Below are 25851 nucleotides of genomic sequence, written 5' to 3' on the forward strand. Positions count from 1 at the left end.
TCTTCCTGGCTCTAAGAGAACTTGGATACAGAGCTGACTTTAAAAGCCGTGTCCAGAATAACAGCACAGAGGAGATAGGAAAATGTGGAACGTTTCCTTGTCTCAGAAGTGGATCTCTACTCTCTACCCAGGAAATTGTTCCTAGCATATAAGATTTCTTTGCATTCTCAGAAGTCTGAATCTTGAGCTAGATTGATCAAGATTAACTAACAACCATCCTTTTAGCCATCTGTGAAGAGTTTGATGTGGTAGGCACACAATACTCTTTTTCAGAAACTGCCCACCAAAACAAATGCTTCTTATAGAGGTAATTGGAAAAGGAACAGTTTGTGTGTGTATGTGTGTGTGTGTGTGTATGTGTGTGTGTGTGCGTGCATGCAGGCAGGAAATTTCCTTCATGATGGTTTGAGCCAGAGGAAAGAAAATGAGCAAGGATAAGGGCCAGCATAATAGCTGGTACATTAGGTGGGCAGGGCAGAGGAAAAAAGAAGGGAATCCTGAGCTCTTTTTTTCATCTGGAGAAATTGTTGGTGCTTATTACCCTGGAAATGCTTTGTGTAAAATGTGTAAGAATTCCTTGGGGCAGCAACTACAACTTAAAAGTCTCTTTTTCCACCCACCTTGCTTGTTGGAAGTCATAAGCAGTGCCCCCTTCCCCTTCTCTGACTGGTGAAGAGGATGGGAGCGTAGAGTGAGCACTGTGGTTGGGGTGTGCTAGGAATGGGAGGCAATGGGTTCAAATCCTTGTCCCTTGCAGAGAAAGGTGAATCAGCCTCCCCTGTGCTCCTTTGCAAAGTGGGTAAACAGCAGTGGGTGGGATGAGGTGTGACATTGTAAATGCTACTGCCTGGCAATTTGCTCAAGAGGACATTTGTTCTGCCTTTGGAAGAAATGCTGGCACAGTCTGTTGGCACTGGATTGTGGAATGATGGCCTAATGCTGCACTGAAGTGTAGCTATTGCAAAATGGTTTGAATTTCTCATCTTTCCTTCAGTATTTTCCTCTTAATTCAGTTTCTCCACTCAGCAGACTGGTTGGTTGGGTGCCATTTCAAAGTGCTTCATGCCTTGTGTACCCTCCACAGGGAGCCTCACACCATTACTCAGGGTTTCTGGAGTTTAACCTCAGGGCCGACTGCTTTACTGCTTGGCACTGTAGCATTTGTGATGGTTTTAGATTTAGCCCTTTACCATTTAGCTGAGTGACACTACAGCCCTCACCCTGCACCCTAAGCCTAATACAATTTTGCCATTAGTGACCTAGGTCACATTTTTGTTTATCAAGAAGTGAAAGAAAGAACCTGTAAAGGAAAAAAGCTATGATGCTACCAAGAATAGACAGCAAGAATGACCTTCTTTTCATTTCTTTCTCCTTTTCTTGTTCCCCACATATCTTTCTTCTGCTTCTAGCCACAAGGAAATGTTAATAAGCAGGCTGCTCTGAGTCTTCTCTTGAATGCAGTGATAATCCAAAGGATTTATTCTCAGGTTATCTGGATCTACCAGAAGGCTGCAGCAGCATTGGGTGTGAGCTCCCAGGCTGCCAAAGCTCAGCAGAGAACACCTCGAGGGTGTGTGATGTGCTTTGCTGCTCCATACATGCCTACCCTGCCTGTGGGCTGGTGCAGCTTGCAGCCCTCTGCTGGCTATGCAGCACCTCTGTGCACAGCAGCAGCTCAGTTCTCATTCCACACCTGGAGTGACTAATCCCGAAGAGCCTGCACTTGCCTGGGATTTACCCTGCAGTGGAGGACCCGTGGTAGAGGCTGCTGCCTGATCAGACTCGGCCACCTTTTGCTGATGAGCAGGGAATGAGAAAGATGATGTCACTTATGAGCAGATAGCAGCCACTGAGAAGCTGTGGAGGGAAGAGAGTCCATGGGAGTGGGAAGAAAGCTCAGCCATTAGTCAAACCAAACAAATCACAGAGCTGGTTTATCCTGGTCGCTTAAAACTGGATGTGTCATTATGTGCCAAAAGAGCAACAGTTATCTTAGAATGTTGCAGTCTGTTTCTGTTTTGCTATATGCCTTTAAAATCAATGTTATTGCTAGTTGGGAATAATTGGTCTCTTTCTGTGGAAGCAGGAAAAAACATCCGCCCAAGCTGTCACGTTGACTTTTGTAGCCAACAGCTGAGTTTCTGTAGGAAGGCCATTCTCCCCTAACTGTGTCCTGTATCCTAAGGGGGATCTGTGTCATGAACGTTCTGGATGTATTTTAGTCTGCAGTTTGTCTCCAGCTTTAGGCAAGGGCTCCAAAGTGACTCCTGCAGTGGCTGGGAGACAGCAGAGCATGGGCACAAACGCAGCTTGGAGGTTGTGGCTCTTGGTGGCAGCTGGAACTGTCTGCCCAGCCCAGCCAGTGCGTAGCAAAGCAGGGAGGACTGTGTTTGCTGCCTTTACAGTGGGAGTGGTAATTGGTACCTGGTGGCTTAACAATGTAAAAGAAAGGGTTTTTTTCAGACTGGAGGGATTTATCAGATGAATGACAAAATCAGCTCTTCCCATTGCTCCTAGTAGACCTTTTCTCACTGTTTGTAACTGAAGCACACGGGTAGTGGTTTGTTTTTTTCTATGGCACTTTGACAGCCCACCTGATACTCCAGAATCAGGAACTTTACTGCAGTCCCTAATAGCCCATTGTAGTAGATTGCTGGTTTTAAGGGTGGGTTTCAGTACCTGATAGAGGTGCAGATAAGCACAAAATAAACCTTTGTGATTGAGCAGAGTAAAGGACCTAGGAGGTCCTTTTACCTGGTACCCTCTGCATTGTTTCTAGATTGTGATTTGTCCTTTGGATAAATGACAGTCTGTCCTTTGGATAGATAAGTTTCTGCTTATTGTGCTCTCCAGTAAAACACTGACTGGCTTGTAAGTAACTGGCTGTTCAGGTGGAAAGAGCTCTAAGAAAAATGCTCCACTTGAGCTGGAGTGGAAGGACGGTAATCCCTCAGACCATAACTCTGAGATCTAAGAATGAATAACCAATGTATGTACAGCTCTGCTTGGTTCAGCTCAAACTCTTTCAGCCCTAAATAAATGACATTCTTTATACTGTGAATGCTGTCCTCTTGTGCTTTGCTGTGCAGCAGTTTGGCTGTTTATACTCCCAACAGACATCACACTGTGCTTGTACCTTACTGCTGCTCTGGGACTGGAAGCCCTTTGTGAAACTACTTGAATCAATGCAAGGCAGTTGATGCTCCAGAGGATAAATGCTCACATAGTTTGAGGGACAAAAGTGTTCTGAAAAATAGCTTTAGGTCACAGGACACATGGCAAGAGATGTAGGTACTTAGCTCACAACAACAATTTAAAACTTGGTGCTGATATTTTGGTGCTGAAGCAGTAAGCATGTCTGTCAAATGTCAGTATCTGTATTTGACAGCAGCTTTTTTTCCTCCTCCTCGTGCTTCCCCAGTCTCATTTAGCTTCAAAGAACCAAATGCTGCGTTGCCTTTCATGTTTTGGTAACTTGTGTTGAGGAGGACACCCACCCTTCATGCTCTAGAAGTAATTAACTGTAAAGCTGTCAACAGCAGTTAAGAGGGGAATGTATGCAAAAGATGAGGGGGTTTTTAAAGGGAGCAGCAGATATTGCATATTTAATGCTAAAAGCACGGTGGCATCTGGGCTGATGGCACGGGGCCAGCAGCTACATATCAGTTCTAGGCGAGAGAAGTGTTCCCTCTGCACCCAGTGCAAGTAGTGATGAGCCAGCTGGGAGGCCGTGGGAGCTGCTGTGTGTGTGCTGGCACTGTGTGGGTGGGATCACACTGCAGACCTGGGGACAGCGCGGTGTCCAGGAGCGGAGTGTGGACCACAGGGCTGCAGCACGGTGTGACCTGGGCAGCGAGGCTGGCGATGCCTGCAGGCTGAGATGAATGGAAGGTGAGGAGGGGACAAGCCAGCAGGGTTGTAATAAGTTTTACAACAGGATACAAAACATGTGCAGGATCATCCCTGTGTCGATTCTGCCTTTTGGTGGAGGTGTCAGATAGTCTGGCCTTTCAGCCTGGTGCCTAGAAATTGGGGGATTTGGGGTGGGTTGTTTACTTTTTTTATGTGAGTGTGTTGCTTCTTTGCCTTTGTAGTATGTAGGACAGGCCCTCAATGGAAATGTCTACCATTCATACAGTCTTTAGTTGTACAAATCTCAATTTCAATGCATAACCTATATAACTCAAGTGCAAACTATATGTGGCAAATTTTTATGCCCCTGCCTGCTGTGCTGCTTATAGCACTTGCTATGTAGTATAAAAGGCAGGGCAACAGATGAGAAAAAAATCCTGAGGTTTTTTTTTTTTTTTTTCCTAAGAGAAAAGGTGGAAATCCTTTGAGCTAAGGTTTTGCTGAGGGATGAGCTACTACATGTGGAGGTGGTGATTTTCTTGGAGCTAACACGTGTTCCAAGAAAGAGATTATACTCTTGGCTCTCTTGACTGTGTCAGCTCAGCCCTCGAGCCCCTGGCACTCCAGCAGGCAGAGCAGGTCCTCAGCAACCTCCTGCATCTTTTGGATGCTGAGTAATGGTGGGCACAAAGATGCAGAATCTCAGTTACCTCAGTTTGCTGTGGAGTACTACAAAGATGCTTCAGCCAGTAGCTTCTCTCATGCACTTCTCAGGGTGGTCTTAAACACTCACAGCTATGAAGTTAGGCACTGCTGATCTGAAGGTATCTCTCAGGTCTGCACTGAAGCTCCAGGAGAGCTGTGGCGAGGGGGCAGTGCAGGGACAGACAAGTGAGGCAGCCCAGCCTTACCCCACTTTGCTTCCACACGCTTGGCAAACATTAGCAGTCCTCTTCTCCTTGTACCCCATTTTCCCCAGGGTGCTGAGGGTTACAGGGTGAAATGGGGATAGAAGGTAGTGGCAGCATCTGCCAGGGAGCAAAGGACAAAAAAAGACATCTTAACTGCTGAATTAGTTGTTTTTTGTGTCCAGGCATTCTTGGAACTGGATGAAATCCCCAGTATGGTGTGTGGGTGCTGGAACAGCTGCTTTTATTTATGCTCTGTGTCCATCTCCAGATGCTGTTTCTATCCCTTGTGCTCAAAATCTTAATGATTTCATGCTTACTGTTATGTTATGACCCCAGACTGCAGGCTCCACATTGGATTTTTCTCTTGTGCTCCCCAGCTCATGGCCAGTTAAATGTCAGAGATTGTTTTCTTTCTTTTTTTCTTGTCTGTCTATGAGAGTGAAGCCCTTTGCTTGTCTCAATGGTGTGTGTTTCTATTCACGGACTGACAGTGGAGTGTAAGTGACAGAGAGGGCCCTGCTTTCCCAGCACCCACAGGACCTGAGGGCAGCCCCATGGGCAGACCAGCTTCCCAGTGTCCAGCCATACTGTCACATCACATGTGACTCATCCCTGGTATCCATTTACCACTTGCACTCTAAAAACTGCCAATTTACTGTCAAACTACACAGCATGAGTCTGTAGTGATGGCTCTTCATGGCCCATGTTGTGCCAAGTAGCAGCTGGTAAAGCACAGGGCAGCACTGTTTACCAGCTGCCAGCCTCCTCCCCTTCCAGTGCTGAAGAGCAGCAAATGCCAGGACACAGCCTTCTATCAGCCGTGCAGTTCACAAGGGATGCCTGGTAGTGGGGTGAAACCTCTGGATTCTCTTGGTGATCTCAGGGACTGACTTAACCATAACGAGTCCTTTGGCTGGTGAGAATCCAGAGTCATCTTAGAGAAGACTGATGGGAACAAGACATTAAGAGCACCTCACCTTACTGTCATCATCAGTCAGAAAGAGAGTGGGATTGGGAGGTTTGTGGCTTTCTTAGGTTTGTTTGGTTTGGGTTCATTTTTTTTTTTGAAAGCATTCTGAGCAGAGAGAAGATGTTTGTGATTTCCTAATAGGTTTAGGCCCGAGACAAGTATGGCAGTTCTAAACATGTACAGTAGCTGAGCAGAAGCTTGAGGAGTAATAGATTTTGGGCAGCTGAGCCCCTTTACAAAGAAACTAGATGTGTGAGGGAAGGAGTTTAGGTTAAGTTGCATTCAACTTAGTCACTTCAAGTGCTATAAATAAATAAATAAAATAATCCTTGCACATGCTGAATTATTACTGAATAATCTATGAAAGTCTTTTAAATTAACCTGTTTTCTTGTAATGGACCTTTTCATGACCTACCATTAACAAATACCACAACTTACATTTTTTTTGTTTATCAAGATCTGAAGTTCCCTTGCATTTGCTTGTGCTCTTTCACACGTGGGGCTGTTGAAAGCCAGCAGAATTCCCTTCCCGTGGCACGCAGGGCTGTGCACGCCTGTGACTCTCACACCCATCCTGGTTCCTTGTAGCCTCCACATCCTGGGAGGGGATGTGTCCAGCCTGAGGCTCTTCCTTCATGAGATGCCATAGGCAAATAAGTTGATGTGGAAGTGTGAGAGCATCAAATGGACCTTTCATCTTTCATCCAAGGTCTCTTTCATGATGCTACACCAGTACAGATTTTCAGGCCAAGCCTCAAGCAGCTTTAACTGTGTTTGTTTTGCAGCTTCTGTTGGTGTCAGATGGATGATCGGGGTTACAGAAATTAACAAGGGCTCCACCTATGGCAACAATGACAACAAGCAGAAACAAAAGTAGCAACTTCAGAGACTGCTTCAATCCAAAGGGAACAAATGCAACTGCTGAAAACTCTTAAGTGCATATCAGTCCTTCAAGTGAGATCAGAGGATGAATAATTGCCGTGCATATCTGAATTTGTGCTCCTGTTGTTTTCCTCTGGGGTTTGGGCTGGATGACATGCTGGAAAGACGCACTCCTTCGTATACTCTCAGCAACAGGTTTGCCCATGTGTGGTTGGTTTGTTTTCCTATGAAGTGTCTTAAGTTTTGAAGAAAAAAAAAAAAAAATTCCAGTGTGCTTGTATGAAGAGACTCTACCTGGAAACTAACCAGAGGTACAAGCTTTAATGTCAGAAGATTGTTACAAGATGATTAAACTTGATAGTTGTGTAGCTCATACAGTTTAACAACCATAATCTGTCAGTGTTTAAATACAGTGCAGCGGGATGCTGTGCTTGGTTATAGCAGTATTGGACTGAAGCAGCTCTGCTGAACTGGCAGAACTACAGTAGAGTTTTTGTACATCTAGAACTTACTCCCACAGTGTGCACTACATGGGTCCTTCAAAACTTCAGCCAGACCCTGGACATCCAGACATTGGAGCCTGGCAGTAGCAGAACCTGGATCAGAATTTGGCCTTGTGGCCTGAGCAGAGCTAAGTTACCCACTGCCCTCTCTTTCCCCAGGCCATACATCCGAGGGATAGCTGAAACTTGTAATTCTTCAGAGTAAATGCCTTTTTTAATTTGGAAAATTTGAAGTAGTAAAATTCCTTTTGGATTTAAATGCTACTTAAAATTCCAGGCCATCCTAACAATTTCAGAAAGAAAATATTTGGGCATGGTGTAGTGAAATAATGCAAAGTGTGTGTTACAATATATGCCCCATACCCATACTGTTGTGATCCTAATTAACCTACTTGTCTGTCTTTTCTGATAAATTAGTTTACGTGGTGCCTCATAACAGTCAGCCTGAAGTAATAGTAAATTATTCTGAGGAGGATGGAGAACTAGGAGAGAGACCTAAGACAGTGGGTGTGGCTGATTTTTTTGTCTGTCTTGATTTGACACCCTTCTGAATTAAATAAAACTAGAATCAAGCTCTGAGGAAAGAGAGGTTGCTATGACATTCCCAGTACTGATTTCAGGGCAGCTGCCCCCTGTTTTTAAACTTCCAGAGTTAAGGATCTGCAGGTTACTAGAAATAACATGTTTAAAGCAGAAAAAAAAAAAAAAAAAAAAAAAAAAGGAAGAGTGGGGACATTAACTAACAGCAAATATGATTGGAGAAAAAAAAATCCCGATTTTTTAAAGTCTACAGATCCTGACACTGAGCAGTGGTGGTTGTGATTGACACTTTTAAAGATAGTCCATATTCACTCAGCATAGAGCCAAACCATGATAGTCTTTAGTGAGGAAAGTGAGTAGTCTTACTCTAGCAGCTGGTATAAAAACATTGCTCTTTTCATATAGTAAGACTGAGGCCAGAAGAAACAGGCTAGTACAACTATATGAATCATTCCATGAAATATGTATTTGCTATTCAGTACATCAGATAATCTAGAAACTCACCTTTTTAATATGCAGCACCTAAAAAGGTGAAGTAGTGATTTTAGCATGGGGCAATAAGTGAAGTTTAGGGATAGTGGAGGCAGTAGCATTTACAACATGAGGGAAGGCATAGGCAGTGTGAGAGACTGCTTTCAAGGGCTTTTTGCCTCACACATCTTGTGTATACATGCATTCCCTATGTTCTGAAGCTTTCAGGAGCATGTCGTTCAATGTCATTAACAGACACATGGGCTCAGATGTTTTTAGAGCCCAAGAGTAGAAAATACTGTAATGTTTACAAATACTGCAATGTTTAGAGTGCCCTGTAACACTCTTAACAGTGAAAAACTGAGCATTGCATCTTGTAGTAATGGTCAGGCACATAACAAGCCAGACCTGAAGCCACTGTACACAAGAGCTGGAAAATGGGTGGGAGGGGAGAAAGGAAAGGCCTCTCCAGGGTAGCATTTTACTGTGAACATTACCTGGCAGGCCCAGTGGCCTTTTCTCAGGGTGGTAGGTGAGCAGTTCTGGGCAGCAAATACATATTCCTGGAGTGACAGAGGCTGTTCTGCCTTCCTGAGAGCTACAGATATAATATGCAGTAAGGAAGACATCTGGCATTCCTTATGAATCTTAATCCTTGCCCCTCCAACTGTGTGCAGTGCCCTTCTCCCAGAGGAAAGCACCAAACAAGTAAATACTTCTGAAAGAGTACCGAGATGATTTCATACCCATTTCCCTGGGACCAACTTTTAGAACAGGCTGAGGGCCAAACATGCCACTCCTGGATCCATCCTCCTAGGCACTTGTGCAAGTCCTGGCACACCACTGAGGCCCTTCCAGCACTCACTGACAGAGAAAGCTTAATGGTCCTTGCCAAAGTTAAATTCCTCCAGTTCACTGTATTAAAAGAATGACATAGGTTATTAGGAAGCAGTGTTTGCCCCTCATCCCCACAAGCAACTGTATGTTCTAAAACTGCCTTAACAAAATTAGTCTTAATGTTTGTTTATACAAAAATAAAAGTATAAAAAGCTGATATGCAGTGAATGAGTTTTCTTTTGGTTGGCAAGAAAAAACTGGTAACAGTTTGTCACCTTTATCCTGACTCCTAAAAGGTGTCCACAGTTCCTGTTTGTGCTCAAGGGCACCTGAAACAAGGCAAGTGAGGACACAACTCAGATATTTCTGTTACACTGCAAAGTGAAGCACACAGCAAGCTGGGGGGGACACTTCAGATACTTTCATAGTCCTTTACTGAGGATGACAACATACTTCCCCTCCTATCACACAACTGAAAATAGAGCACTGAAAAGAGGGGGAAAGTCTTTGTTTAAATTTATATTTTTTGAGAGCCTAAATAATGTGCACAGGGACATGCACAGCAAGGCTCGTACTTTTCTAGATAGAAATGTCAGATTTTTTGGTACCTCCTTAACAACTCACTCCACACCTGTGATTAATCAAGGATTTGTGTATAAAGATGAGACAAGACACTAGAATATAAAACCAAATATTTAAAGCAAATTTTAAATTACCTATTTTAAATCTAAAGCTATAAAAAGAATATGTAAACTTGCACTAATGTTTACAAGTAACAGGTTTAAGTCACCTGTTTGTAATAGCAAGTAAAAAAAAAGTCTACTAGATCATGCATTGCAGGCTATTTCTTCCAATTGCTAACCACTTCTAATTTCTCTTCCTTTTCTGAGGCTGATGACAACTGAGGTGTGGTGGGGAAATGAAAGCCCAGGATCAGAAGTCAGTTTTCGAAAAGTAACAGTAGGTTCTTGGTTTTGCCAAAGAGAGCACAAAAATCAGCTTGTAGAGTTCTCTTCTAGAAGACAAAAATGTCATGCAGAGCACTCCCTGTTCACAGTGCATACATTCAAGAAGTAGTTGTCCCTTAGATAAAAGGCAGTGTCAGGAATTTCCCATCACCCTCTTTTCTCAGAAGGCGATGAAAGGAGGACCCTTACTTCTGTTGCGTAAGAAGCACCTCACAGTACTCATCTTGAAACTTGACAAGACACTGCCTAGTACAATACAAGAGCAGCTTAGTCCAGTTAGGTCAGCTTAGCAGTCTTATCCCAATGTTGCAAAAAAGTTTAAAATGTGGCACAGTCCCACATTTATTTTTGGAAGAAAAACCCTTCACCAACATCTCCTAAAATAAACCATTTATTGAGAAAAACCTTTTTTTTTAAATTTCATTAATCAGCCTTGTGCATAACAAATCCGAAGCTTGCCAAAAACAAATAAACAAAAACCCCGGTAAAAGTTCACAGTCAGTGCACTCAAACAGATTAAAAAACAAGGTCCATAACGCCTGATAACACTACAGCATTTTTCTGAACCTAGAGAGTTCAAAAATACTACATATTAACAATACGAGTTCTCAATCAAATGAGAAACAGGAGAAGGAACAAAAAGGGTATGGTCCATATACAGTAGTAATGGCACTTTCACTGAAACATGCAGCTTCTTCCAACTCGCGGACACGTCACATGAGCAACATGTGCCAAGTAAAATGTACAGGAGCAGCAGAGGAAGTGACACTGTCACTTGTGCAGTCTTCGTTAAGGTCAACTTTTATACTGTTTCTCAGCATAGTCTTTATGTAAATATTACATACAGTAGTGATTCAAATCTTGTCAGAATAGAAAAGGCCAGAGATTGAGTAACTTCATTCTTCGTCTGTGCAAACCTGTGAAGGAAGCAAAAGGCAATTACTTCAGCCATCTCCCTCCTGCAGCAAGATGATAATGGATCAATTTCTTTAGCACCGTCAACATCTTTGAAGTTTTTTTTCTCTCCCTTGTTCCACAACAATGCATTACAAGTGTTTGTATGGGTGTACTGACATTCCCACTGTTAACTGCATCCTTTAGGTGCCTAAAGCAGTGTCCACCTCTGATGGATGGGATTTGCTACAGCTGCACTGATGAAGGATGGGTGATGATGCCAAACACACTGCTACTGAACCAGAACACCAAAGTGATCAACTTTATGCTGGAAAATGAGACAGAATTCAATAACCTACTGCACTCCTATTTCTTCAACTAAGAAGTTACTAATTCAGCTCAGTTTTTAACTGCGAATAGTTGCCCGTTCTTAAGGAAGGCATCGCACCGTAGTTCGTGCAAGAACTGAAGACTGTTACAGCAGCTGCTAGAGAAAACATTCAGTATGAATGTTCTAAGTATGAACTTAAAAGCAGCTCTTCGCACAGAAGAATGGGAGAGTTCTCAAGCATGTGCTGGTTACACTTTTTATGGAGGGGACCTAATCTCTAAAAACCTGTGCACTTGTACTTGCTGAAGTTTTTGCTGCAAAGCCCTTTTGATCTAATTAGTTGAAGCCTGACTTGCCTTTTTAACATGATGCATTTCAAAACAGCGCAGTGTAAGTTTATTGCATGGTGCACACCATGTTCTATAGTCAACATGCTTGCTGAAAACACATGTGCTTCTGGAAAGTTGCCAATTCATTTTTCCTGGACAGCATCAATTTGCTAGCAGCCCCTCACCATGGTACCAACCTCTGTGGCATCACTGAGAACAAAGAAGCCAACTAAAAGCTGTTCCCCATTCCCATCTGCAGTTTTTGTAGCCAAAGTCATCAGACAAACCTTGACAAAAGGATGATCAAGAAGCTGGCTGGCCGTCCACCTCATCTTTGGGTCACTTTCCAGGCAGTGGCAAAGGAAGTCTTTCCCTTCTGGGCTCACTTTGTCAGGAATAGGAGGTTTATGACCCATTCCCACTTTATACATGATCTGGAAGTTGTGCTCATATTCATGCCAAGGCCTCTGCAATAGGTGACAGCATTGCTAAGTGCAAGCATTAGTGAGTAACTTGCTACCCACTAGAGCATGTATTTCTGTGCTCCAGGAAATGAAAAACCATCCCAGTCCTTGCAGACATGAGTGTGACAAACTGCTGAGACTGGAATTTGCAGAAAAAATGCTGAGAACAGTTTGCTTTTCATCAATACATGAAACATCCCTACCTTGCCCGTGACCATCTCTATGACAACACAGCCCAGGCTCCAGATGTCTGCTGCACGTCCATGCCCTTCTCCTTTAGCTCTGGTGATTACTTCCGGGGCCATGTATGCTTTGAAACAACATATATGATGCCATCAGTTCATACAGCAGAAGGAACCGTATACATCAAGTGACTGACTGGGTAAACGAAAAGCTTTTTTAAATACCCAGTGAATTACTACTCAGGTTTTCTTGCTAAGTTTTGCCATTTGCTGGTTTCTTGGTTTTTGACATGTTTTCAGCACAACTGTCTTTCAGTTTGAAAAGTGATATTGAAAACGCTGTTACAGTACATGCTTTCAGTGACTGCCATTTTCTGAAAATCTATTAAGCAGCTGTTTGGTGAAGAGTACTGTTTCAGTAAGGCTGCAGAGAAAAATACAACCCCAGAAAACACATGTTCCAACATCTCTATAGTTACAAATACCATTTTAACTCTCACATTATATCATTCACTTATTGTTTTGGCTTCTGGATGTAAAGCACAAAACTAGCTAAGGTAAAATCAAGTTTCCCTGAAACACATGGTTTTATTCCAGACTTCTGGCGGAGGTATCTTCCTTTATGCTAACTAGACAAGTACCTGCCTAGCACAAGCTTCCTCACCTGCAGTTCCCAAGGTACTGTTCACTTCTCCAGGCATTGTCTGGGTATTGTTCTTCAGCTTCACTGAGCAGCCAAAGTCTCCTAGTTTAATCAGTCCAGATGAGGTAAGAAAGATGTTGGCTCCTAGGAAACACAATGAAACGCAGACACACTTGTTTAAACCAGAGCTGAATTTGAGGGCTTCTCAATATAGTCTTGGAGGTTGCAGTGGATAATAGCTGACTTCACATTTAGATCTTTACCTGTGAATTAACAGTGGAATATTACAGCATTAAAAATGTAACATGTTCTGGTGGGTTTGTGCTAATATGAATTGTACTGGAAGTTGACAAGTGTTCAAACAAAAAACAAAACAAAAAAAAAAAACAGTATGGCAGGCAAACTAAACAGCTTTCCATACAAGCTCGTTACAAGAAATGCCTTCTTGAGGAATTCCAGTGCTTCTCCTTGTGAGCACTAAACTCAGAAGAAACTGCTTCCTGGCAGAGGCCATTGCTGCGTCCCTCCCACTAGTACCTCTTCAATTCTTCTGAGTCAAGACAGATGATATCATATTTATCAATAAAAATAGTGTGGCCAGCAGGACAAAGGAAGGGATCATCCTCCTGTATTGGGCTCTGGTGAGGCTGCACCTCAAGTTTTGTGTGCAGCTCTGGGCCCCTCACTACAAGAAGGACATTGAGGTGCTGGAGCACATCCAGAGAAGGGCACCAGAGTCGGTGAAGGGTGTGGAGCACAAGTCCTGTGAGGAGTGGCTGAGGGAGGTGGGGGTGTTTAGCCTGGAGAAAAGGAGGCTCAAGGGAGACATTATTGCTCCCTACAACTGCCTGAAAGGAGGCGGTAACCAGGTGGGGGTCTGCCTCTTCTACCAGGCAACCAGGGACAGACAAGAGCAAATGGCCTCAAGCTGCACTAGGGGAGGTTCAGGTTGGACATGAGGAGGAATTTCTTCACTGAAAGAGTGGTCAGGCATTGAAACAGGCTGCCCAGGGAGGTGGTGGAGTCACTGTCCCTGGAAGTGTTCAAGATACAATTGGGCATGGCAGTGCCATGGTTTGGTTGTCTGACATAGTGGTGGTTTGTCCAAGGTTGGACTCAATCTTGGAGGTCTTTTCCAACCTTAATGACCCTATGGTCACAGTTGACTTGCAAAACAGAGTTTAGAGCATTTTATTACTTACACTACCAAGTGCCTGCTCCTATTGCACTTTACTTCCAGAGTAATTTTTGGAGTAGGACTACCATTAAAATAACTTGCTATACTGGCAGCTTACACTGGAACAAACTTCCCTAGCATAGTTAAAAATCTCCAACGGGAATCTGCAAGTGGCTTCAAGTCAGTTGTTCGACAGAACAATACAAAATAAACCAAGTGGTTTTGACAACCTGTGGTTTTCTTTCATTCAACATCCTGCCAAAATATTCATTTTGACAGCAAGAGAAAACAGGTAGAGCAGAAGGAGCTCCTCATGTTAGGCCACATTCTGGACTCTTCAAGTATCACAATGAAAGTACAAATAGGCTACAAGTATCACCTGGCAGAAATAGAGCTTCAGCTGTGGTGTTTCTTGAGCAAAGATAGATAGTATGCACAAAACAAACTGCTCACCTACTCTAGGAGTAGGCAGATGTTGGGGATTTCACTACACATAAGCCTCTTCCCATGTCACACAAAAGATTAATTCAAAAATGGCTCATCTCAATAGAACCTTCCAAAGTTTTTCACTTTTGTTCCACTTTGAGCAGTGCAGAAATTCTTGGCTGCCGCTCCTTTGTGTTAGTCTTAGTTAATAGCCTTTTCCCATTCACTTGGTTGGGCATCCCCAAGATATTCATAAAGAATACAAAGAATCCTCAAAAAGCTCAAGTCAAAAAAAGGCAGTGCAGGTCAATGATGCCAAAACCCTGCCCACTTCTCTAAGGGCTCTGACTACTCTGACAATAGCTGGTAACTATTTAGTCTAAGAGGTGTTACATAGAACTGCAACTGATGAGTGTGCAAAATCATTAACAGAAGTAAATTCCAACCTTTAGTTACTGTAGATTTTTACAAGTCCTGAAAGAATTAACATTCAGGGAATACAACTCATCTCCACATTGTGTGCAATGGTTTTCCACTTCTGGCATTCAAATGCTTGGACATCCTCCAGAATTCTTTTACTGGATTCTGCTGTTTGCCGTCAGTGGGACCTATGTTCAGAGTCACTGTGCAATCACAGGTGTGTGTAATGGAGTTGGGTAGACCATCCCTCAGCTCCTTGAATGAAGGATCCAGAAAGACACAAAGCAGTACAAGAAGGCTGCTTGATGGAACACTAAGTATGGACAATGCATTAGGAGTTGACAGCTTCTTCTTCCTTTGAACTGTCAACTGCTTTTCCAATGTTTTCAAGCAGTTGCTTGTCAGATAGAAAGTAGGTGCACTTAGCCTAGAAAAAGAGTTTAGGAAAAACAGTCCTCACTAGCAAACAGCTTTTCAAGGATGTTCTGGAAACTCTTGCTTCCATTCCTCAAGAAAGCAACATGAAAATTTCACAGAAGGCTACAAAGTGTTTCCAGCTACTACAGTGAATGGAGCCTGGCAGTGCTGAAGTGCAACAATCTCTCTTCTGACAGAATTTAGGCTACCAGAAGAGTTTAGTTTAATACAGTTCAAAATCTTCTTCCAAGGCCTTGCAAACTAGACTTTATCCCTTTTAATAAAAACTAATGACAATTTAGCCTAAGTATTGCCATGTAAGCTCTTGTGAGCCTTTTTTCCTGAAAGCACTTAGAACTGCCAAATGGAATAAAGCACTGAATCAAAGTTTCAGCAAGAAGCCAGAGACAGCACATGAAGACTCGTGTTGCAGACACTTACTGTCAGCTTCCACTGATGTGGTATCACTGGAGCTTGTTTTGTAAACTGCTTGTTCAAAAACCAAGAGCAGAGTGCAGGAGAAGTCTGTAAAAGCAGTAATTGAAACCTGCATAGATCCAGCAGGACCCATGTAAGAAGAGCAGATAAGAGGACAGTACTTTGAAGATGCCTGATGCTTTTGTAACACAAAAGTCCCATACATCCACATGGTTAATAGGCAAAATAAAACCAAAGACCATGAGTAAAATGGCAGAAAGAGACCGCCCCCATCTTTTCCTTCTCTCCCCTTACACATGCACTGTCTGAAGCACCATCACTGGACACACTTGGCAGAGGCAGGAGGTTGCCCAGTTGTGCACAGCCCTCCTCTGCTGTTACACCACAGGTCCTCCTGGGCACACTGTGAAGAGACAGTGCCAAAAGCCACATTCCTGCTAGAGCAGCCCAAACCTAAAGCATTTAAACTCAAGTTTCATGCCCTGTACCGCTGCCAAATCAGCCCCATAGTAAGAGCAGTGAAAACTGCACCAGCATAATACTCCAAAGGTTTTGGTGGAAATCCTGTGAGTACATGGAGCAGTACAAAAAGCCCCACTAAACGTGGTGCTGTAATTTCAGAAAAAGAGGCAGCTCAGACATTCCACAGCCAGTGCTTAAGCAGTGCAGCAGCCAAATTAATTCAAGAAACAAGCAGTCCAAATGCTACCCTTGGATGAGAAAATCAGCTTCCGCATGCTCTTTTTTCTCAGTCTCTTAGAGAGCATGACACATGCCCACAGTCTCCTGTTGCAGTTTCCCAGCTCTTGCTAAATGACATTCCTTCCTTTGTGCTCATCAGGAAGACAGGATAGCAGAAGTTTTGAGCTAACAAGAAGATTACAAGAAGACAATAATACAGTAGCAGTTTGATGAAGACTTTTTTGTATAGGGCATCTCATTCAAGGTCTCTGATTTACTAAAGCTGCAGATATAATCCTTTCATTTTCTGTATTCATCCAAGCACTCTTCAATAACATGCCCTTCTCTCCTGAAGAGAATCTACCAGACATGGCCTCATTAATTCCTCTCAATTCTGCACTTATGGGATCACACCTTAAGTGCTGTGTCTTGTTTTTAGGCTCTCCAGCACAAGAGTGACAATGACACACTGGAGCAAACCCAGGACAGTGGTGTCAAGATGTTCAGAGGGCTGGTGCACCCAACGTACAAGGAAAGGCTGCAAGACGGGTTTGCTGAGCTTGAAGAAGGGATGCTTGGGGGAGCGTGTGTGCAGGGGATTTACTGCTGTTTTCAGCTGTGTAACGGGAGGAGAGCAACACTGCAGAAACAGACTTTTCCCTCAAAGGCACACTGTGAAATGGTCATGCAGCAATGGCCTCAACAGCAACCTTTGCAGATTCCATGCAGCTATCAGGAAAAAGCTTTTCACAATGGGAATAGGTCAGTCATTGGAACAGGGCATCTCCATCCCTGGAGATACACATATATGTCACCTCAACAATGTCCTGAGCAATCTGATCTGATCTGTCATTGGATCTGATACTAAGGCTGGCTCTGTTTAGGACAGAGGGCTCAGAGATGTCCACAGGTTCCCTCCAGCATTAAACATTCCCTCATCCTGCATCACTGACCAGAACAACTTCCTTACAAAAAGTGAAATAATTCTAACCAAGGAAATGGGGCTTAGCCACAGGAATTAAAATTCAATACCTAGAACACAGATTAAAAGAGTATCACAAGAGACTATCTCCTGCTACAGACCAGCACCACCTGCTTTTCAAAATGATGCAGACTAAGCAAAAGCAGTGCAGCCAAATGTAATAACCAGCTGACATAACCCTTCATCTGCCGTCACCACCACAGGCTGAAAAATGTTTTTGGCAGCTGTATCTTGCTTTGTCTTTTACCCACACAGAGCTGGATGCCATAATAGCATCTGAAAGACAACAGTGGCACAAGAGGACACTACTAATCAAAAGTCTATTTTTGAGCACAAGGTACTTGCAGACACCAAGTACAGGTGTATTGCAGGATACAGATAAACAATCATTATAAGAATTGCTTATCTGCTGCTAAAGAAATAGATCGACGGTGATGTTAAACAAACTGGCTATGAGAGATCTCGTGTGATCTGACAGCGAGATTTTCATAGGAAAGTGTTTTAACAGTCTGAATGTCATTCTTCCCTATCAGAAAAATAAGAGTACCAGTCTACCGAAGAGATAAAATTAAAATTAGAGTGTTCTTTACTGCTGTTAGCATGAAAACTTGGAGATGCAACGTTAGCATAAAAGAAGTCAATGAGCAAAAGACTTCCAATGCATCAAGTAACCTTTATCAAAATACCCTCTGTGGTCTGTCTTTATATTCTGCCATAGAGTTTCAGGAAGGTCTATACACAGATGTGCCTGCAGTGACTCGCTGTTACTCTCAAGAAACACTCCAACATTTGACGTAAGGAACCTGTTGCGATAGAAATGCTCTCAGGTAACACAACATTACAGTTCTGTTAAACAGCTTTTCTCACTCCGTGCATTTCCCTGAAGAGCAGAAGACCTATTTGGAAACATATCCAGATATCAGCAATGACATTGAGCAGCACAAAAGAAATCCCTGTCAGCCAGCCTTGGATTTTGATCACAACGAGCTTCCAGGAGACCATAATCCAGCTAAGCAGAACCTGGACAAGGAATGATCAAGAAAAGGGCAAGGAGGGAACTGTGAAAAGCACAAAGGGAAATCCACAACTGGAGAGAAACCTTTGGTGAGGAAGGAGAACCAGAAAAGGTAAGATTGCTGGGGAATGGGAGTGAGGGAAAGTGTTTTCTAGGAAAAAAAAAAAAGCCAAAACTGACTCAAGAGTGGCCTACCTGGGTGGAAGGCCTCTGGATCGTAGATAGTTCTTTTCCCAAATGAGAAGCACGAGGCCAAAGGACCAAGAGCAACTGGGAACCTCCTACACTGCTGCGGTGATTCAAAACCCTGTGAGCAAGAGGGACATAGAAACCCAGCATCGTTGGGTTGCACTGCCTTGTCACAAAATGAGCATTCACAGGGCATATTGTGTGCATTGCTTCCCCTACCTTCACCTAAGTTTCCTGCCATCGGTGAGCCAAATATGCCAGACTAACAAAACCAAGATAACCAGACATGGAGGATGTTGTTGGAAGGCGCAGAAAAAGAAAAATGAACCTGAAATGAGGACTGACACTGGGTATCTTAAATGCCAAGCCCAACCCCCCTTTGGTTACTGTACTTTCAGTCTGCTAATTACATATGCAAATGCTGACAGCCAGGCACGAGAAGATAAATGTACGAAAAAAAAACCACTAGATAAAGGGATATCCTAAAATCACTTAAGTTCTTTTAACAACAGTTTTGTTACTAAGTTTAATCAGCCATTCATCTGAAATTCCAAACTCTTTGGGAAAATGGAATCACAAGGAAAAGTTCTGATGCACGACTCTAGCACTGTACACTGCCTGTCAGCTCCAGAAAACACCACTTATTTGCACAGACAAGAAGGAAAACAGCATTACATAACTCAGTACATTAGTGCTAAAAATGCAAGGACTAACAACTGAGTTTAGATAAATCCCCAATAATCTTAACAACCTCTAAGAAAACTATATAAATCATGGGCAAAATTTATGAGTTTGAAATGACAATTGTGAATGTTTTTTACAATCTACACATAAAAGAAAAAGCATGAAACTACCCAATAGCTTGTAAACTGAAAACTTAATAGAAGGCTTTATACAAATAATGGCTGCATAGATAATGCACACTAAATATGCAAATACATGCCCCCATCCTTCCCCCTGCTCACATCTACCACACTGAAACAACATTACCTTTTTGGTTAACATTACCTTTAATGTCTCGATGAACAATACCATGTTCATGAAGTACATTGATAGCAATCGTGATCTGCTTTGAGTACAGCCTAATGACATGCTCCTGAAGGCCCAGTTTTGATACCTCCTCCAGAGTGCCCTCATCACAGTATTCCATGAAGATGTACATTTCCTCCTGTTTTGGGAAACAAACCAGATTTCATTGGGTTTTTATCTTTTAAACACTGAATTAAGATATACTTTTCCCTACATCCTTCATTGTTCATGAAATAAATAACAAAAGTATCTTGTAATGTCTTAATGAAAGTATCACTTACCATGAAGTATCTAATATTCTATTGCACAGCTATGGAAACTCTGCTATACGCCCATCTGCATCATTAGTACATAACTGATACTATTCAGTGGTATAAAAATACAGTGCTTTGGCATCAAGCAAATGACACTTTGGAAACCTTGCAGGCGTATTACACAGAAATTGATAGAGATTCTTTCCTTATTTAGAGAAGGGGGAAAACAGGGCACGAAATTATGTTTTGGGCTTATTTTTTTATCCCTTCTCTCTGTCTCAGTTCCTGCAGTATCATATGTTAACTGCTTGAAATGGGCAAGTTTTTTGTTCTTTGCTGTGGCTTGAACAAGCATGCCAACTCAAACTCACTTTAAGGAAAAAATTAGGTTTGTGCTCCCACTCTGTCTCCAAGCGCAGCTGATTTCAAACAGACTGAATTAATATAAAAAGATGGCAAAGACACCAAAGAGACTTAGAATCTAGTCCAAGAAACCAATGACCCAGTGGCATAGACACCCAGACTTGTGTCTCAAATAGAGAACTGCAGGAAGCAGCCTATGTCCCCTTCTAAACCAGCAATGGGTCACGAAAACCACTTCTTCCATATTGAGCAAACCAGTCAAATCCAAGCAGCACTTTCCAGCAAGACATGAGGACTTGAGACTCACAAGTGGGAAGAGCATGTGGAAAGCAGAGAGTAGTAAGGAGTATCCCAGCACACAACTCTGGAATCCAACTCCATAGAAAAATACATTTCATTAGTTCTGCTGCTCAAGCAAGAAAACTTGCTTTTTCCTTTTGAAGAGATGCTAGCCAAATTCCAATACTTGTCTGGAATCAAGATTTAAATACCAGCAGAAGATTTTTCCAGGAATCAGCATGATACAATACAGGTACAACCTTTGCTAACAGGGACAGGTTTTAGCCTGTCTAGTCTTTATCTACATACAGAAATTACCATACCATATATGATATAACTTGCTTTTAGACCAGTTCAACAGAGTAGCAGCACAGAATAGTTCCAGCATTACTCACTCTATTCACTTATTTTAAGCCTCCTCTGTTTATGTACCAGTTCCAAAAAGTCTCTCCTAACTATGTTTTAGAGACCTCAATATCCAGAGGAAAAAAGACACACTGCTATTCACAGAGATAACCCGAGAAGATTAACTAGAATGTTTTCATGTAAAAACCTCCAATAATGCAAAGCTTCTTAAAATTTTCACTCTGCCTTATAAGAAAAGGCCCAATAATTTATGTTTTCTTACCCTGTGGAGCTCCACACCAAAATAACGAACCAGATTAGGGTGTTTGATGCCTTCAAAAATCTTCAGTTCATCAGCTGTTTCTTTGATGGTTTTGTGATCATTAGGTTGAAATCTTATCTGCAAGAAAGATTTGCCATTATTTTGCTGCTATTTCAAATTAATAAGGAACAAAAAAAGCAAACAACCCATCCTAAACTCAAATGCAACAAAAAGCTGCTGTTGTTGTTGTTGTTAAATAGCATATCACACAAAAAGTCCCAAATTACCCCTCTACATCACCAAACTGAAACATATAAAGCACACTAAGCTATTTCTGGAACAATACCTACAACTATGATGATTTAGAAACTTTAGAAGAGCAAAATTATGTTACTTAAATGTGTCAATACACTCATGTGCACATATATAGCACTTCTGTGCTTGCCTTCTAGTTTAAGTGTGGTATACAGACACAATACAAGAGAATCTGAAAGCAATATCAGAGAGAACTATCATTCAGCAAAGATTTTCTGCCAGGTACTTCATCACCAGAGTCTAAGTGATCTCTTTGAGGAGTTTATTCAATGAGAACAAGGCAGCTGCAAAGAAAAGATGTGGCATGAAACAAATACAAACAAAAGTTTTGATGAAAGAAACAGGTTTTCATTACTTCTACAATATGCTGAGATGGACTGTTCAATGACGAAAAACATCAGGTATTCTGAAAAACTGATTTAAAGCTTCTAACCATGCAAGATGAATAGCAAGTTATGGAAGATGCTTCTGTTTTTGTTAGAAAACAGAAGCTTCATTAACTGAGTGCAGGACAACTGCTAAAGAAATAAATTCACATATATTGCCTTCAGTTGCTAGTATGTTATGATTGTTATGTTCTGTGTAACAATTCCAGGATACGGTTTGTACTCAAGCAGTGGTATAATTAAATATATGAAGATTACAAAAAGATGACAAATGATATTCAAGTATTTTACATATTCCCTAATGCATGGGTGCAATACTGTGTATTTGTAGTAAAGCTTGTCCACTATAATCTGAAGTCATTTTAATGACACTGTGGTTGAGGTAATACAACCAGAGTGTCATTGGTGCAAGGGCAGGAGAATGCAATATCCTTAACCAGTTAAAAAAAATATCAATAAATCTATCTTCCCCCAAGTTATTCTTAAAGAAATCCAGAAAAGTCTTTTATTTGGAAGTTGCAAAGAGTTTTCATTCAAGCCTAGTGAAACAAACATCTCTCAAACAAGATCTATTAATGAGCTTACTTCAGCTTCTGCTAAAGAGCACACACACACACTAATCTGTAAACAGCACCTGCACCTAGAAAGCAGCTCTGAATTACAGAAACAGAGTGCAGCTGATGGGGAGAGGTGGAAATGTTATTTCATCAGGAGAAAAGAAACATAACAGCAAAAAAATCTCAAGTGTTCGTATTAGTCAGTGACTGAGTATGGTACAAGAAGTTAAGCACAAGCCCAGTCTTGCTTTTCTACACCTTGGACATACATAACCTACACCTCTACACATACCTAACATGTGTGTGTGTGTGTGTGTGTGAGAAGAATTGGTTCAAATTGTAACTGCTGCAACATCCAATGGCTGTCACAGTAAGTGCTGTGAACACTTAATGCTTGCAGTTGTCTAAAGATGTGGAAATGCATTAAAACTAAACAATAATTTAAAAGAAAAACAAGCACGAGGTGTTGTAGGGGAAACAGATCTCTACACCTACACAGCTTTACTTACTTCTATCCTGAAAACTAGATTTTCTGTACCCACCAAGTTAGTCAGTTTTGTGACTCAACTTAGCTCACACTACGGGAGAAGCTGAAAAACATCTGATGTCACAATTCCTATCTTTTGCTCTAAAGAATGAAGAAAAAAGTAATAAAATGTGAGAGGAAACAGTGAAAAGTAAAATATAAATTTGTGTACAGTCTTCACTAATCTCTCAAAATTATTTAAAATCTCTTAATGGAAGTTCACACATATTAAGCATTCATTTAAATTCACAACCATCCTATGAGATCAGTAAAAAAACCATCCATTTTACAAACATTGAAATTGAAAGTTATAAACTGAAAAGCAACTTGAGGAAACACTGCTAACAGCAGCTGTGGCTACATGAAGAAACAATTTGTCTTCCTATCCTTTCCCCGTTAGCTAACAGCAGTGTGCAGAAACCCTCAATGCCTCCTACATCACCCACATCTGGCTTAGGAAAAAAAACAAGGGCAGCAGTGATTCTTGTATTCACAGTACTCACTTCCTTCATAGCCATCAGCTCTCCAGTGTCAACACTGATACAGGTATACACCTTCCCATACTGGCCTTCACCTGCAAAGTTAAGGTAAGGAAAATTCAGTACCTTGCCTTCAACAAGCAACAGGTACATCAACTGCAATGAGGAAACATCACTGCTTTTTACCTTCCTTTTAATTTACAACTCCAAGTAGCTTTTAACTGTAACAATACCACATTCATAGCCCTGAATTCAAGCTGAATGAAAGTAAAAACTTTAATTGGCTGACCTGAAAGAAAATTTCTCAAGAACAAGTATTTTCCCCCAAAATCCCAAACCAGAGAGTAAAATATGGTAATATGGGGGAAGCAATAATATTGGTGAATTAAATCCCAGAGTTCCAACTAATTTCCATTCATATTTCTGGTTCTTCCAAATGTAGAACTTTTATAGGTTTAAACACAAGGAGGTAACACAAGATCATACCTAAGTAATAGTCCTAACCAAATCCTTCTCCTTGTTTCCTGTTATTTGACCAATGAAAACATCAGTGACCTTCTACATTAAGAAAATCCTAGCCACAACAGGATTTTATATTTTAACATTTTGATTTCAGTAAAGTTGACAATACCTATGCAGAGACAGAAGATTTTTAAACAGTCTTTGATTTCCTTCAAAAATATGATGTTTGGTATTTTAGCTAGATAAATGAAAGTATAAAGAACATACCAATTTTGTTTCCTCTCTGCCACTTGAAAGTCACTTTTCTCAAACCTACGTGCATGACATTATCGTAAGATTTCGGTGTGTCGCAAACTTGGCCAATGATGTTCTTCCTTCTCATCTCTCTGTATCTCCTTTCTTCAAACAACTGAACAGACCTTTGAACAGCTTCCATTGGCGCTTGCTTGGAAGCAGTGTCTAAAAAGAGTGATGAACAATTTCCTTGATTGAGAAATATTCACCACTGTATTGCGTTATCTTTTGATATCACATGAAGTAACCAGAGTTAAAAGAAAACTATTTTGTGAGTCTAATTAAGATGCAGGAAAAGAATAAGACATTTTAACAATCACATATGAAACTATCATTACGAATCACATACGAAACTAAGGTAAAATGAGAGCAGTGATTCTTTCCTAATCATCTCTTACTTGATTCAAGGAAATCACATTTATGAAATGCAGCACACTTGTCTGCATTTGACCTGTAACTAACGCTCTGAGAGCGGAAATATATTAGGGTCATAAAAGCACTAAGGAAAGAAGGACAGGTAAGGTTTTGTCTTCAGAAGTATGAGAGGTTTCTTGAAAGAGCCCTGGCATCTGTTATTTCAAAGATTTAGATGTTATTAGAAATTCCAGCTCTCAAGTCTTATCATGAAACAGCACCCTAGTGAGTGAGACCAGAGATCTCAGGGCAGTGTTAGTTCATCCCCTCCTAGTAAAGCACAAAAATTATACATCTGTCACTGCTGACATCAGTAGCCTAACCTGTTCCTGGCAGTCTCCAAAGGATGGAGATGATACTCCCAAACTATATATTCTACTCCCCTACCCACAGTTAATACTAGTTCTGCTATACCAAGTACACCTTGCTGTAGTTTTAAATCCAAATCTTTGTCTTATTCACAGTGGACAGTAAAACCAGTTCCCATTACAGCAATCTTCTAGAAATTTTCAAGTTTTCCTTAATTCTTCTTTTTCAGTTTAAACAAACTGAAATTCATTCAGTATTTATGTTCTGACTTCTAGATTTCAGAATAAGAATTTGTAATTCTTCCTGTGTTCTGTGTAACACACATAAGTAGGCCAGTTTCCAATGTGACAGAAATGTTTTTTCTCATGTTTCATGAGGTTCTACTCTCACATTTATGTTTGCCACAATATATGCAAACAAGCTTCATGTATTGATCCATACAGTATAGGAGTGTCTAAGTGATCAAATTACTTTCAGTTTCATGAGAATCAGTAGTAAGACAGAGAGGAAGGAGCCCCACAATAGCCTTAAATTTAGGAGACAGTGTGGGATCACACACTATTAGACACCTAAAATCGGAAAATCCCACACTGGGGAGAGCTATTAGAAAGTGAGGAAGTGCTTCCTACTGTCATAATTGGGCACTGAATAGGGATAGCAAACTTCTGCAATTTCTATCTAGTAATAAATGAACTCAGTTTTCTAGAACACTGAAAAGAATTAAGTTTTATAAAGTTTAATTACTCCTACCTCAAAAAGTACACCTTGTGATTCTGTTAGCAATATCCCATAGCTGCAATCAGGGTTTTATTTTTTCTCTTTCCTGTGTATAAAGCTGCGAAAACCTCTTCACAATCCACAATAAAATCAAACCTTTCAGTACAGCACTAGTCTAACAGACATTACATTACAGTGACTCCTAAACACCTACCTTTGGTCTGGTTGATCAACGTTCTGAGCTCCCAACTCCGGCGGGATGAACCACTGGAATCTCCTTTTGGATACAATGGCTCTAGAGAAATAATAGTGTGAGGACAAAAGCAGTTTTATCTTGT

The 25851-nt window shown here is 41.5% G+C and overlaps 2 protein-coding genes across 13 annotated transcripts in view; one reads left to right on the forward strand and one right to left on the reverse strand.

Moving 5' to 3' along the window:
* Window positions 1-9183, forward strand: part of AGPAT4 (1-acylglycerol-3-phosphate O-acyltransferase 4) — a 72257-nt gene extending 63074 nt beyond the window's left edge. For all 6 annotated transcript variants that reach the window (XM_053974529.1, XM_053974530.1, XM_053974531.1 and 3 more), the window contains one exon: window positions 6519-9183. In XM_053974529.1, coding sequence (XP_053830504.1) covers window positions 6519-6610 — 92 coding nt within the window. In that variant the 3' untranslated portion in view covers window positions 6611-9183. The remainder of the gene's footprint in view (window positions 1-6518) is intronic.
* Window positions 9184-10309: 1126 nt separating this feature from the next.
* The window catches only part of MAP3K4 (mitogen-activated protein kinase kinase kinase 4), a 62480-nt gene continuing 46938 nt past the window's right edge, over window positions 10310-25851 (reverse strand). For 5 of the 7 annotated variants that reach the window (XM_053974521.1, XM_053974520.1, XM_053974518.1 and 2 more), the window contains 9 exons: window positions 25728-25808; window positions 24047-24238; window positions 23342-23412; window positions 21076-21192; window positions 19531-19690; window positions 12799-12921; window positions 12156-12262; window positions 11776-11955; window positions 10310-10851 (listed from right to left, as the gene is read on the reverse strand). In XM_053974521.1, the coding sequence (XP_053830496.1) occupies window positions 10831-10851; window positions 11776-11955; window positions 12156-12262; window positions 12799-12921; window positions 19531-19690; window positions 21076-21192; window positions 23342-23412; window positions 24047-24238; window positions 25728-25808 (1052 nt within the window). In that variant the 3' untranslated portion in view covers window positions 10310-10830. Of the gene's footprint in view, window positions 10852-11775; window positions 11956-12155; window positions 12263-12798; window positions 12922-18547; window positions 18641-18741; window positions 18785-19530; window positions 19691-21075; window positions 21193-23341; window positions 23413-24046; window positions 24239-25727; window positions 25809-25851 lie in introns of those variants that run through there. The other 2 variants (XM_053974523.1, XM_053974522.1) reach the window with 2 other exon arrangements.

The sequence above is a fragment of the Vidua macroura genome, chromosome 3 (assembly GCF_024509145.1).
Source record: "Vidua macroura isolate BioBank_ID:100142 chromosome 3, ASM2450914v1, whole genome shotgun sequence".
NCBI lineage: Eukaryota > Metazoa > Chordata > Aves > Passeriformes > Viduidae > Vidua > Vidua macroura.